Source organism: Canis lupus, chromosome 25 (assembly GCF_011100685.1).
Source record: "Canis lupus familiaris isolate Mischka breed German Shepherd chromosome 25, alternate assembly UU_Cfam_GSD_1.0, whole genome shotgun sequence".
Lineage (NCBI taxonomy): Eukaryota > Metazoa > Chordata > Mammalia > Carnivora > Canidae > Canis > Canis lupus.
Window position 1 is genome coordinate 47,128,555 of NC_049246.1, and position 15,224 is coordinate 47,143,778.

Sequence of the window (15,224 nt, forward strand, 5' to 3'; positions counted from 1 at the left end):
GGTGTGAGCATTGAGTAACATCGTATGAGGGTTGTTTTAGGACCACCTGATGCTCTCAGATCCCAAGACTCCTTAGCAACACCAGGCGGTCTCTGAACCCTCTGAAATTGTGTGCACATGTTACTTAGAATAACCCTTTTTTGGAGGGAGTATTTACAGTTTTCACCTGATACCCAGTGGGATGTAGTATTTTTAAAATACGTGCAAGAATTGCTACTTTTAGATGAGTATTGTATTTTAAAAAAAATGTCTGAAAAAGAAAGGTGGAGTGCTGGAAGGAGAGAGACATGTCAGCTGCTTGGCCCAGGCCTGGGGGCGGGGGGGGTGGGGGGGGGGTGGGCAGGACCAGGCCAGGGCAAGCTGCAGAGGCAGGCCAAAAAGAAGGGGTGACTCTGAATAGAGACTCCTCTTGGCAGCCCCAGCCTTCTCCAGCCTGGTCTCCCGCCCAGAACAGCCACGGAAGCAGCAGAGGGGGGGCTCCAGCCTGCAGGCTGTGCCTCGGGTGAAGTTAGCCCGAGAGGTTTACCAGATGCCTGGCCCGGGAGGGCGAGAGGCTGGTGGAAGAGGAGGGACGTCAGTCTCTGCGGAGGGAAGGCCCCTGAGACACCCAACTGTCACCCTTCCTGAGACGCCTCAAAATGGTTAATTAACAGTGCTTCAGTGGACCCCGTTGACCAACCTCAGGGGCCCGGGGGTGGCCAGGCCTCCCCGCAGTCCCACTCCCTCTCCTGACCCTTTAGCACCTTCTACTGCGTCTAGATGGGTGACCACTTGGGGGGAATCCTAATCTGTGTTTCTCGGTGTTGGATCCCAAGCACCTAGAAGGATGGCCCACAGTAGGTGCTCATAAAATACTCGGTGACTGACCGGACAACCTTGCTGAGCACTTGGTGTCCTTGGAGTTTACAGAGCTGCTGACTCATGAGATGAAGAGTTCTTCAGGCTCTGCAGGTGTTTGGATGGTGCCTCACCTTCACATTTTGGGAGGACTCTCTCATTCCGGTGGAATTCCGTGTTCGTTCCCCGCTCTTTTCAGCACGGCTCCGGTGTTCTCTTTGATAAAGAGAAAGATGGGCACGCTAAATTGAGTTTCACTTACAGTGAATTAGCACATTTGGTGCACCGGTCTTAAAGTTTTATAAATAGCTTCAGTGAATCAAAAATCGGCAGGTCTGCTATGGCGAGAGAGACGCGGCGTGCCGTGTTGCCCTAATAAAAAACTGATGGCGCAGTCATGTGTGACGCCGCGGGTGGAGGGGAGAGTCGGATTCCCGCTCTCCTATGTGCACGCACCGAAGCAGAGCCACCCACAAAAACACCCTCGCGTGCGTCCTCAGATGTCTTTATTTCTCTTCTAATGTATCACGGTCATTGTGCGAAGGGAAAATAGACTGGCAAAAAGCATGGACTCCTCACTTCGCTTTTCCAGAACACCAGTCCTGCAAAGCGGAGAACCTGAAATTCCCCACAGCCTACAGACAATCCAGAAATAAAGGCCTTTTTTTTTTTTTTTTTTTTTTTTTTTTTTTAATGGCAGGTGGTACATGAGAGCGAATGGCCCCGTGAACTTGTCGCGGGTGCCCCGGGGCCTCCGGTCCGTGCCGTCCGGCTGCCCAGCCTGGCGGGGCCGCTTAGGGTACTGGAGGAACGTTGCTTTCGCGTTGCCGCAAAGTCCACTCTGTTAAGTGTTAACTTGTGCGTTCTTTTGCCTTTTCCGGTCCCATGGCAGACACGGGGCTGGGCGACTCCGTGTGCTCCAGCCCAAGTATCTCCAGCACCACCAGCCCCAAGCTCGACCCGCCCCCCTCCCCTCACGCCAACAGAAAAAAACACCGGAGGAAGAAAAGCACCAGCAACTTCAAAGCCGACGGGCTCTCCGGCACCGCTGAAGGTAAGGTCTCCCGGGGACTTCGGGGCGACAGTCTGCGTTCCCGGAAATTACTTTTGATGTTTCCAACTGGGGGTAGTCGCATGCCCTCAGGACCACAGGTGGCCCCCAGGCTGGTCACCGCACGGGGTGGCCCCAGAGGGCCCTCGGAGCCCTCCCATCCCCGGTTCTCAGGACCCTTCAGCCAGGTCAGCCCTCCTGCCTCTGGCAGTCGCCGTCCCATAGAAGGTAACGTGGTCTCTCTGTGACGCGCCTGGGGTGACAGCACCTCTGGGTCTTGCCCTGCCTCCGCACCCGGGGTCGACGGGGGCCCCTCCCGTCCTAGCCGTCTTTCCTGCTAGTGGCTGGCCTTGATTCTCACAAGACAGCTTCCCCACCTCTGGCTCTCGGCAACACATCCTGATCCACGTTCCTTCTGTGGGCGTCCGTCCGCTCTTTTTGTTCCGTGGGCTCTATTTATATTCCAGTTGTCTCGGTTTGTCACGGTTTATCTTGGTTCTCCTTTGACCTGTTGAGCCCTTGGTTTTTATTCTCAGTCATGGCCTGATGGGAGCTTTCTGAAGTGGCGCCTTCGGATGGATTTATCTTTTTTATTCCACAGATGCAAAGTGGAGATGCATGCACGCGCGCGCGCACACACACGTGACGAGAGACAAAATTAATGCAGTTATAATAAGCTGAAGAGATACTTCAAAGGAAAATAAAAAATTCGTAGCATCATCATTTAACAGGAATTGTCATTTGTGACACCATCAATAGGGAAAGAGTCGGTCTTCAACAAGTGTTCCACACGCGCCAGAAATACTTCTGTAACTTATACCCTTTTTCTTTCTCTGTTTCTGCCGTGCTCTTCCTGAATCCTCTACTTGAGTTCAGAACTACGGTTTGAAGCGTTACAGAAAGTGGCTTATTCCCTCCTGGTCTCCAGCCACGAGCCCGTAAGCCCACAATGCCTACTTTAGCAGGAAAGGAACAGTGTTTACGGTGCGTGCGCGGAGTTTGTTGCTTACATGATTCTGTGAGTTGAGGGCAGCGTGGTTCTGGAGGTTGAGGGTGTCCAGCGGCTCCGGGGCTCTCGCGGTGGCGGAACAGGGAAGAGTCTGAAAGCCGCCTTCTTTACATTTCTTACCATATTGCCTCCCATAGGCTCCCTGCTAACTAAGTTTGGCCAATAAAAACCGATTTTCTCCTGTTACGATAAATGGGGATGATTCTGTTGTATCATCAGTGATGAAAAATAAATGATCACTGATCTGAGCACCCACCCAGACTTTACTGACCTTCGCGGTAGAAAGGAGTCAGCTACTGATGCCAAGTGTTTTGGAGACTCTTTCAAACAGCCCGTTAACAAAGAGCTCCCAGCCCTGGCCATGTACATGTGGCCACACCCCACCCTAATGGGAGGTTTGGAATAAAACCAGGAAGAAGCCTGGGCCCTCACCTGGGTGGGTGACGTGTGCCACATGTGCCCAGGGGGAGAGTACGATTTGCTGTAGGGAAGGGCCTCCAGTCCAAGTCACAGATGAACATCTCACTGGGTATGTCATGCTTCTCACCGATGACTTTTTTCAAAAGGACCACTTGATAGAAACTGATTTTCTGGTCCACCTGTAAGTACACTACACGTATTTGACACTTTTTTTTTTTTTTTTTTTTTATGATAGTCAGAGAGAGAGAGAGAGGCAGAGACACAGGCAGAGGGAGGAGCAGGCTCCATGCACCGGGAGCCCGATGTGGGATTCGATCCCGGGTCTCCAGGATCACGCCCTGGGCCAAAGACAGGCGCGAAACCGCTGCGCCACCCAGGGATCCCTTGACACTTCTTAATTACATCCTACCCACCTACCGACGTCGAGAATACTACGTTAGTAAGATAGAGCCTTAATAAACAATCAGTGGTTGCGTGTCTAACTGGACTCTGCTGCTTGAAACCAGCGTCCCAGTCGGCCGGTGGTGAATTGAAGGAAGTTTGAGGAGTATCCGTGAGCTTGTAGGACACCTGAGAAGCTCCCAGCCTGTTTTCTGAGTTACTGGGATCGTATCCTGGGCTCTGAGCAATAGCGTATAAGACTGAGACAGATCCTTAATGCACAAACAACCATGGACCCGTTGATTAAAAGGCCTCACTGCTGCAGCGGTGACACAGAAAGACAGACTTCCCCGGCACCATAGAAACACCCAAATTGGAAATCTGCACAGCGTCTCAAGCATGGACGATGAGTAATGGTTGACGTGTGTTCAGAAATTCAACACCAGTGATCAGAAGGGAAGCCGCCCCTCGATTCCTAGTTAACAGATTATTGTGTCTGTGATACCAATGGCCCTGACATCTTTCCAGGAGGAAATAAGGCAACAGGTTCTCTGTAAAAAGAAAATGTATCATTTCACCCTAGAAAAGGTTACATACAAAACAGTAAATGAGTCATTTTTTGCGAGACATGCTATATTTCATTATTTCTAAGGTACGCATTTTTTTTTTCACTATTTAACATCTCTGAAGTCGTGAAACGACCTACAATTAAGGTCATTTTAGATTCAATGATACACAATATTTTGCAATAGTCTTGACAGCTATTAGCTCCTTCAAGTAAATGGCGTAAACTGTCTAAACATCCATTCTTGAAGTTACAGGTAGTTGTATTGGTTTTATTTTTAGAGGATACTGTTCAATTTTAATTATCAGAAAATATATCTATTTCTCTTTCCTGTAAAGCACTGTGACTGGTTGCTTCCACTGTATTCTCTGCTGACTGACCTCATGGCGAAAAGTTGGAGTTGTAGATATAAAAAGTTCTCTAGAGGACATTTGAAAAGTAGTTGAATGATACAGTTTTTGACATAAGCCATTGGAACAGATGACTAGATTCAAACCTCTTCAGAGTATAAGAAAAACAAAGTTCCATTGAACGCTGCTTCAGTCAGGGTCCCCAGGGGAGAACATGGCCCCTCAAGCTGGGTCATTGAGGAGAGTTTACCATGGGGCCGTCTGCAGAGGTGTGGGAAGAGAGCTACAGGGGTGGTGCAGAGCCCCAGGAGTGGAACGGGCAGCGGAGGGGCCAGTTATCAGGACCCGGAGAGAGAGCTGTCTGGGCAAGGCCTCCAGTCAGGAGCTATGGCCTTCAGCTGAAGGACATACTTGGCCCATGGTGGCCCAGAGAGGGACCAGCAGGACAGCCCTGACTTCATTCCCTCCTTGCCTCTGATCTCCTACCTGCCCCCTCTTTGACTAAACCCAAGCAGAAGCCAAAGGGCACCAGCCACACGGGCCCACATCCAAGGCAGAGACAGAAGGTACAGAGGAAGCCCCAGAAAGAAGCAAGGTGCTGCTCATGCCTTTGATGGCGCCTCCTAGAAATCCCTGGGGAAGCCTGTGCCCAACCCTGGCATGAGTGCAGTAGACCAGAAGGCTCTTGAGAGGGCAGGGGTGTGTGCTATCGGCCGTTGTCTCCTGAGGGCCTGCCCCCAGCTTCCTGAGTGCCTCTGTGCACCTCTGTTCCACTCCCCAGCCAAGCCAACGATCCTGGTGCCAGATTTTTTTTTACCTTGGTGACCTGCTCGTTCAGAAAGTACGAGCTAGAAGTAGAATATCCTCGGTCTAATGCTGCCTCAAAAGCCAGAAATGTGGCTGTCGTCCACCTGAAGCCTGTCAGTGCTCCTGACGGAAGGAAGGACATCCTGTCCAGCCAGTTCCCTGCTGTACCAGCGTTCACGGTCAGCTGTCGCGGTCCTCGTGCTGAAGAACGATGATTAAACTCTGCACCCGGTGGCCGAAGATACTAGAACCTAAGTTGAACGGCCATGTGCTTCTGTTTATAACTTAAAAGGAACGGAGTCAATCTAATAAATTATAGGAACAGAAACTGTGATCTGTATAAATGTAAACATAAAATGATTCCTTATCTTTATAAAAAGTTTGAGTTCCAACTTAACTTGATTACGCATGTATATGTGTGAGCGCAGGAGATGTTTGGAGGGTCAGGCCAGTCACTGGGCTTTTCTGTAACTATTAGTATCATTTAAAGAGTCAGAAATTAGGGGCACCTGGATGGCTCAGTCAGCGAAGCGGCCCACTCTCGACTTCAGCTTAGGTCATGGGATGGAGCCCCGCATGGGGCTCTGTGTGCAATGAGGTGTCGGCTTCAGGATTCTCTCTCTCTCTCTCTCTCTCTCTCTCTCTCTCTAAAATAAATGAATCTTTAGAAAAAAAGAGTCAAAAATGAAAAATACTCCAGCCCCCTGGTTGTGGTGTGAAAGAAGTGTGAGGCTCAAGTTAGAGTGGTGAGCTCGGACTTTGTGAGAGTGACATCGTATGTCATTGAAAACACAGTGTCCCGGGAAGGTGATGGATGCCTCTTTGCTCCCGGGGCTGGTATCTGAGGCTGCTAACTTTGAGCAGGAATAGGACACTTTCTCATCGAGTTTAACTTTGAGAAGAACGAGCCTCATGGAAGCCAACATCCTCTAGCCATGCCATAAAAAAAAAGGTGCAAGTGGTCATTACATTTGTTTTAAATCCATATATCCCAGTTCTACTTGTACTATTTAATAGACCCTTGAGAACATTGGATGTTAAAATATTGGTGATCTTGATTTTAAATTGGATTTGATTTGTTCAGAATTAATTACATTTAGGAAAATGTATATTCAGATCTGGGCTCTGTACTCTAGGATGATTATAGACCAAGGAAGGTCAATTCAGGTGTGGGCAAGAAGCACGAGCGTGGGGACTGAAGCCCATGTTGCGGAGGCAATCTTTGAAGTACCTACAAGAGCTGTAGGGAAGGACGGGGCATGGGGGCACATGAACCATGTTCACGTGATGAAAGGACAGCCCTCGCCTGTCCTGGGGGGCCCAGGTGGGTTTCTTTGGGACCCATGGGTTGAAGCTTCCAAGGAGAGGGATTTCGGTTCCGATATTAAAAGGAAAACTTCCTAAGAGGTGGAGGCACCTTGTCCCCTGCCGTGGCCACAGCACCTGCTGCAGTGGAGTTTGGCTCTGGAAGGGCACCAGCTGTCAGGGCCCTGGATTTGTCGCCAGAACCAAGTTGAAGGGCACGTGCCCAGAAACCCCCGGGCAGTGGGAACTATACGGATCTTTAACGACTTGCCGTGCTTTGGCATTTTCTCTGCGTCGCGATAAGTCTCTGGGCGTCTTCTTCCCCAGGGTCCGGTAGTGAGCTTACCGTTGCAGCAATGAAGCAGAGAGCCCTGCGTTCTCCTTCTGTGGTCCCAAATCTGGTGGTTCTCGTTAGTTCTATAACATTCATGCAAGTTTGCATCAAGTGTTAATTTCCCTGTTTCCCCAGTGAAAAGGTGGAAGTAGAGAGAGGTTAAGTGGCTTTCTTGTCCAGGGTCAGGTTGCTGGTAGGCGACAGAACAGTCTCTTGATTCTCTGCCTCAAGCTCTTTCCACCAGGCAAAAAGAAAGTCTTTGAGGTATGTGGAGCGGCTTTTGAATCTAGGAGTGGGGCAGACAGAGTAGCTTCCTTGATATTTCTCAGATTCTACGTAAAGATACTGACTTTTATATGGATCCTAACATCTAGAAGTTGTGTAGCAAAGATCTTTCTTTAAAAATGCGGAGCCAGTCTGGATTTACCCAATCTTATTCTATGAGAGGCTATACAGAAATCCTGTTGTATTTTCCCTCCCTGCCTTGGGTTCACAGTGCTTTGTCCCAAAGGTCTCAGAAGGGAATTAATTTTCTCCTTCTCATCTCCATCCCTTGGTTCGTTCTGGGTCTTTATAGAACCCCACTATATGGTTGATCCTGGATGATATCGAAATACTATCTTGTGGAGGAAAAGTCACAAACGGCCTCTCTCCGTTTGGATAAAAGAACGAACGAACGGCCCATCCTGGCTGCACTCACTAAGCAATCAGAGGCCAGGCCTGAGCCTGTTGACAAATTTCATGAAGTCCGTGACGCAGAGGTCGGCCCAGATGGGGTTTTGCCCTTCCCTCTTGCACTGAAGAACCTGGCGAGTCATTTTATTCTCTCATCAAGTATCGAGCAGCCAGCACAGAGGAAGCGTTACGTGTTCGGCTCCGTGGGAGCCACGAAAAGTAAGACTCGGCTCCTCTCTCCCCACCAAAGGCCCTTCGAGCCTCAACTTGGAGATAAGACACACACAAGAGACTACCTACCTTTGAAACCCACGTTTAAAAAGAGGTGTGCGTGCGTAGTTCCGGAGCAGGACAGGATAGCTTCGAGTCATGGGAGTCGGGAAGCTGGCGTGCTGAACCTCTCCGCCTTACGTTCTGCGGATTGAGTCTGTGTGGTCACCGTACGTAATAAGACGCTGCAGAAAGCATCACGTTTTCATTAAATGTCTTCTGTTTGCAACTTAAAATGCCAGCGGTATTGACTGAATTTGGCGCCAAATGGAGTTTTGTCTTTGCTTTCATTTAGCTTCTACGAAAACAGGTGTAGCTGTACCTGATGAGCTAGGTAGCCTTTTACCTCAAGAGAAAAACATTTTACTTATCAGTTGAGGTTTCAGGGGCCCTCTGGGGAAGAAATAACCATACACGAGCATCGTCCAGTCTTGTTCCTGCACACCTAGGGTTAGAAGAAGGCAAGACCCAGGGGCATTGAAGCTGCATTCATCTGTGACTGTTGGGTTGTGTTGGCCGTCATGCAGTTTGAGGGCACCGCTGGGTAATTTGGGGATTTGGCACATGACATTGGGGGGGGGGTGTTTCTTCTGTCATGGAAGTGTCTTTATCTCCAAAATGTTCTCATCCTTCTTCTCTCCTTGGCCACAGCCGGCACACCAGTCACTCCGTGGTGCCCGTGATGGTGCATGTCACCAGCCTGAGGTCAGGGCCAAGGAATTGCCTTCACCATTTGTTTCCTGTCCGTGGGGTTTTCTCACTTAATTTTGAATTAATCAGAGGTGTCTGGAGGGGGAGAGGAGAAGGTTCACAAAACCTGTGCTGGCATTACTAGCACACATCACCTTGGATTCCCTGCTTGTAATCTTCAAGAACATTCCAGCAGTTCCCGCCCTCGTTCTAATTTTGGCAGCTGCCTTGAGTCAAAACACAAGGAGTGAGAAACCGCCATAATTGACTCCACAAAAACTCCACAATCACCAGCAATTTTTTTATAACAATAAAGACTTCATAATCGAGCTTCCTCATTATTAAACTAGTTAGTGCGTCTGACTCGTTGAGTCGAGCAGTCCATCCGAGTCAATATGAAAAACCAAGACTTGGAACTTCTTCCTGGAAGATATTCCTGAAGTATGGTAACTCCGATGCAGAAGCCGGGGTGGCCGGGTTTCCTCGCCCTGGAGCCAGGAGTTAGAGGGGGCGCCACGTTTTCAGAGGGACTCACTACACCCCACAAACCGGATCATTTTTTCCAAAGAGAGTTGCTCAGGTTGCAACCCCAGCTCCCACGAGAACAGACTGGCTGGATTTGAGTAGCTCTGGGTTTACTCTAGACGTTGACATTATAGATGGGGCACAGTGGACTCAAAAGCCATCCTGCAGGGTGCAGTCCTCCCGACACGCACGAGCTGGAGGCGCACACAGCTCCTTTGTGGAAGTCGACGGGTCAGAAATAAACAAAGATGAGTCGACCGCAGCAGGAAGAGTCAGAACAGAGAAGCCCCATCATGATGAGCCAAAAACAAGAGAAGGATTTTTCCTTTTTTTTTTTTTTTTTCCCCCAAGTACACACAAACTAAAGAGTGAGATTTAGTTCCCTGGAAGTGCATTGATCACCTGGTGCATGGCAAGAGCTCTGCCTGGCGCCAGATAGGAGAGTGACTGAGGTGGCCCCTGCCTTCAGGAAGCCCACTGTCAGGTGAGCACGTGCATCCGCCACCAGGCCGCAGCTGCCGAGCAGCCTGTGCAGGGAACCCAAGGCACCTGGCACCTTGAGGTCCCTGAGGGAGGTTCTGCAGAGGCAGCGAAGCCGTTCATTCATGTCCCGTTACATAGAGAAGAAATCTCTGCTGCTCCAGAAAAGGAGGGGGAATACACAAAGTGAACGGTGATACGTCTTGTTATAAGGCACCTTGGGGCTCCCGGGGACACTCCCCATAGGATGGGCCACAAGTCGCCCTCTTCAGTCTCCTGCCATCCACGAGCATGGACTCCCCTATGACAGGTGCAAACTCCTCTCAAGGTTCCTGTCCCAAAGTACAGGTTGGGATGGACCTCAGCACCCCTTCCTCTCCCTCAGCTTGGAGGTGCGCCAGCTGCCCACAGCCTCCAGTGCCCCGCTGACAGATCGCAAGATGGCACATTTCCTTCTGGGCACCCTGGGATTAGAATGCTGCCCAGCTGGGGACACTGAGTCACCAGAAGATAATGCCTCAAAGTCCTTTCCTTGGTGTTCTCGGGCCCCTAGAGCTTCAGGACCTTTGGTTATCACTTCACTCTCTGACAAAATCGAGAGCCGGCTGTGATGCGCTTTGCTTGACTGTGGTCCCCAGAGCCCGCAGGGGCAGGGCCGGTGCTGTTCAGCCGCTGCGCTCCTGGCCATTCCCGTTGCCTGGGCGCTTTTCATACTCTTACTTTGCTACATGTATTTTGTCACAAAAAGTACAGGAGGCAAACTGTAATGTTCAGAAGAAAGATGGAATGATGTGACGAATCTCTTGGGGGCCTCAGACGCTGGTGCGTTCTGCATCAGCCGCTCCATCTAGGGCACCTCGGGACTTGAGGGCACCTGGCTGTTTCCATGTCACACGTTCTAGTTGAGGACGCCGCGCCTTGCCTCCCACTCAGTGTCGAGGGGACTTCACGCCTCATGGTTGTGGAGGCTGCAAGGGAGGCCCCGCTGGTTCTCGGTGAGGACCCGATTCCCAGGTGTCCTCGGGCCCTTTCCGTGACGCATGTGCTTGCTCTTCCTCTTCTAAGGCCACTGAGTGCATCACCAGGGCCCCACCCTTTCCACACAAAGCCTGGTCACCTCCCACAGTCTCTGTTTCCGAACACCTCAGGCCTCAGCGGAAGAATTTTAGAAGGACACGAACATCCAGCCTGTACAACCTGTGACTTTCTGTTCGTACCTGTGGGTGTGGATGTGCCCTCCTGTGCCAGTGAAGGAAGACGACAGTTCATGGCCTCAGGCACTCGGGTTGGAGACAGGTCTACAGACAGGTCTACCTTCTCTTGACACCTCCCTCTCAGGGCCTTGGGTCCCCTGCCAGGACGTGTCATTAAGTGGGAGGGAGGGAGGCCAGGATGGTACAGTGTCTATGACTCATTGCAGCCTCCAAAGAACCTGGTGGTGTTCACGGTGTTGTCTCCATTCTCACAGATGAAGGGCAAGTTCCGTGAAGCAATTGCCCCGGATCTGCAGGTGATAGGAGTTTGGGGTCTGCCTCAGGACTCTAAGACTCCTGCTTGGGCCCTGTGCTGTCCACCGGCAAGGACTTTAGGGGCTGGGGTGCAAGGAGGAGCCTTGGGCAGAGCCGGGCCTGCCACTCCCACCGTGACCTTGGAGAACTCAGAGGCAGCGGGCAGCCCGGGTGAGGGGGAGCAGCAGGGGGCACAGTGGGTTTAGCCTCTGACACTTGGTTTTGGCTCAGGTCGTGATCTCAGGGTCCTGGGGTCAAGCCCAATGGAGAGTCTTCTTCTTCTCTCTCCCCTCTCCTTCTCCCCCAAATCACGTGCACACTCTCTCTAAAAAATAAATAAACCTTAAAAAAAAAAAAAAGAAACCCTCAGAGGCAGCAATTCTTTTGCCACCTGTGGCCTCAGCATCGTTCCTCAGGACCCCTGTGCTGGCACAGCGTCTTGGCAGACTCTTCTCCCGAGTGTGTACATGGACCCTGGTACGTTCCAGTGAAATTTGGGACCCCCTACGTCAGCTACTCTGCAGAAGCTGAGACATGTGGGACTCGAGGACGGGCCATCTCCTGTTTGTGACAAGGCAATGTCACTCATGAAACTTTTTAAAACTTGGGGAGGGATGTTTAACTCCGATGCATCGAATCTGTGGTTTTAGGTTCGCTCTGAGGATGATCCCCTTTTGGGAGGGGGGACGGGGGAGTGATGCAGTCTGAAGATGGAGGGCGGAGGGAAGCGGTGGTGAAGGCCCCTGGGGCCCCCAGCATGTGCTTGAACCCCTGCCTCACTGGACTCCAGCATTAATCGAGTGTCCGCCAGGTCTGATGGTGGCGCGCTCCCGTGTCCCCGTGTCCTCGCAGCATGTGAGTGCGGCTCCCGAGCAGGTGTGGCTCCAGGTAAACTGCTTGCTTAGTAATCTCCGCTAATGCCCTCCAGCTTTCAAGTCCATCTCTGGCCGTCTGAGCTGTGCCGTGGGTGCCAGGCCCCAAGCCCGGGGTGGCCTCACCGATGAAAGGGGCAGGCGCCGCGAGCCCCACGCCGGGCGTCGCCACTCACGCACACACAACTTATCAAGGGCTTCTTTTGTACTCGGGACATGGAGCAAATTGGCCATTTGTCTGTGGGGTAATGGGCTCTGCTGCGATATGAAAATCTCTCAAATGGTTAAATTCAATGACATTATATCAGAGTTCATGAAGAGCGACAACTGCACACAGTTTAATTCTATTTAATTTTTTTTAAGGGGAAAAAAGCAAAGGGAAAATGTTTTAGTTTCTCTTAAGCTGATTTCTCTCTGCTTTTTCTTTAAAAGTGCCTTTCTAGTTGCCACACAGTGATGTGATCATTATCTGCCACCTTGTCGCCTTGCTGCCTCTGCATGCAGTAAAATACAAAAAAAAAAAAAAAAAAGAGAGAGAGAGAGAGAGAGAGAGACCAGGGGAGCTTGTGAAGTATGACTTCCTATCCCAAGACTCATTGCCTGCGATTCGTAGCGCTTGACAGTAATGATCTTATTACAGTACTCTGGACCTTGAAGAGATTTCATGAGGAGAGAGAAAGGACAAGCCTCCATGTAATCAAGTGGTGCTGAATATTCCACGCGTTTTTGATCACACACTGATTGGGCACAGTTTTAGCCCATCTTCTAGTCAATTATGCATGGCCCCTGTGCTCTCGGATAGTCAGAAACATTGATGGCTGTTGTCTGGGTTCTGGCAGGCAGCCAGGGGTTTGAAGTGCCTTGCACACCATCATCCCAGGATAAGTGCTTTTTAGTTAGAATTGATTACCTTTCTTTGGGTTTTGCTTAATAGCAAAACTGCATTTGGAGAGGGCTTCAGGTGAAAAATGGACGTATTAGCCATTTAGAGCACCTGAACTCCCAGTCGATCCTTCGGCTTCCCTTGTCTCTGTCTAATTCCCGCTTAATGGTAACGACGTTTGATGATGTTTAAGACGGCCCCCGTCCCCTGCCGCCGCGCACCCACATCGCGCACGCGTGGAGGGCAGTTGGAGTGCGTGGCCACCGCGTGCGGGGTCCCAGGTGGGTTCCGGGGGAGGCTCCAGGCTTCGAGGAGGGTCTCCGTCACTTAGCTTCCGCCTTGGCCAGGAGGCATTAATTACCCAGAGAGATCGTCGTCTGCAGGGGACTAGGTGGCCAATTCGTCGTGCAATTGGCTGGCTCGGCGCAGGTAACTGTGGCGCGCGTGGCACCGAGGCCCAGCTGGGCACGCTCTGCCACCCGAAGCCCGAGACGGCTGTTAGCTCGTGGCTTCTGTAGTTGTGTACTTGCCTTTACTGATCTCAGAGCCTAGGGATACTTGAAAGGATGGGATTTTTTTTTTCCTACCAGAATGATCACTCGATACTGTCCGTTCTGAAGCTAACCCAGTTAAGAAAATGGTAATGTGCATAAGAGAACACGGTTATGAGCCAGGATTTTGGCTTCCTTGTGTCAGCCTCTGAATCCAGGTTCTGGATGTGTAGATGGTCTCGGAATCATCAGACAGGAAATATCTTTTGAACGTGTCCTGTGCATGTTAATATGCAGGACGGACCTCAGAGTTGGACATGCCAAAGCTGGGGGAGGAGGAGGGATTTAGGAGAAGTTTCTAGAAATCTGTCTCGAGTCCACCTCTAGCCGTGGAGGTGACTGACACCGGAGATGTGAACTGTGGCATTTAGCCACGGGGTGCCTCAGTAAACCTGACTTGACTCTTCTTAATTGAGTAAATAGGTAGCTTTGTTCTCTTACTTGGTTTTCATTTAGAGCGTTCTTGCTTTCTGCAGGTGGGAATAATTTTCCTCTTCAGTGGCTCTCTGCAGAAGCCGTGATTCTCTGTAGGCAAGGTTACCAAACAGCCCTAGGAGAGCTTAACAGAATCCCTCACTCCCTGTTCTGTGCACGTGTGCACACAGAGGGATTTTTTTCCTTTCTCAATTTTTAGAAATATTTTATTTCTAAAATATTTTAGAAAATATTTTATTTTCTATCCATGCAGATTTAGTGGTGATTATTTACTTATTTATAGATTTTATTTATTTATTCTTGAGAGAGACAGAGAGAGGTGGAGGGAGAAGCAGGCTCCCTGCAGGGAACCCAATGCAGGGCTCGATCCCAGGACCCCGGGATCACGACCTGAGCCGAAGGCAGAGCCACCCAGGCGTCCCAGTGGTGATTCTTTAAAAGAGAAAAACACAAAACAGAAAAGTTGACCATCATTTACAGCCAGAATAGCAGGCCCTGTGTGTAGCCTCTCAACCCCCATGGGGACCTGTGCCTCTTATTCACATCCCCACTCCAAACTGTGGCTTATCTAGGACTTTTCCTAAGGCCTAAATTCATATAAATTAAAGGATCTTATAATAGGCTGTGAAAAGGACATTCCTCGATTTTGATAAGTTACTATTCAAGCTGCTGAAGACTTATGTCTTCTTACCCATGGCTACATGTCAACAGGTTGACAAAATATATTTTTGCAACAACTGGAAAATATCAAATCCCCAGCAAATAATGCACATTTTAAAGGCCATAATTTTAGAAGAGTGTAGCATGAAGTAGGAGGACTCTTCAGCCTGGTAATCTTCACTGAACAAGTGAGTCTAATGTTCACAATTAAAGAGGAAGAGTCAATAAAGTCAGAGAGTTTGGCCTGTGAGTGCAGAGTAGCTCTTGTAATTAACAGGTAATTTACTCCTAACGGGCCAATTGATGTAAACAATTCAAGACCAACTATTTTCTTGAATTCCACCCCCCACCCCCACCAATATTGGTTGCCCACACTGTTGGGAGCTCAGTCTCTCAAAGTTCCAACACAAGGAGGAAGGGAAGGATTCAGGTGGTGGTTGATGCTTTGGGACCATTTTCTCCAACAGCTCGTAACAGTGAGCGTAACCTGTGTCGTCATTGGCTCTCGGGGCGTGCTGAGGACAGGTGTGGGCCGCCGCCTCCTGATGCTGCCAGTGGGGGCTGCGGAGGGACCTAGACATGGGTTGGCTGTTCGGCCTTGAGCAGCATAGAAACG

At 50.3% G+C, this 15,224-nt stretch overlaps 1 protein-coding gene across 16 annotated transcripts in view; it reads left to right on the forward strand.

The window, feature by feature from the left end:
- AGAP1 (ArfGAP with GTPase domain, ankyrin repeat and PH domain 1) overlaps positions 1-15,224 on the forward strand; it is a 532,124-nt gene that overhangs the window by 397,011 nt on the left and 119,889 nt on the right. For 12 of the 16 annotated variants that reach the window (XM_038574273.1, XM_038574276.1, XM_038574268.1 and 9 more), the window contains one exon: positions 1,730-1,891. The exons of the other annotated variants lie outside the window; for them this stretch is intronic. In XM_038574273.1, coding sequence (XP_038430201.1) covers positions 1,730-1,891 — 162 coding nt within the window. The remainder of the gene's footprint in view (positions 1-1,729; positions 1,892-15,224) is intronic. 16 annotated transcript variants of the gene reach the window in all.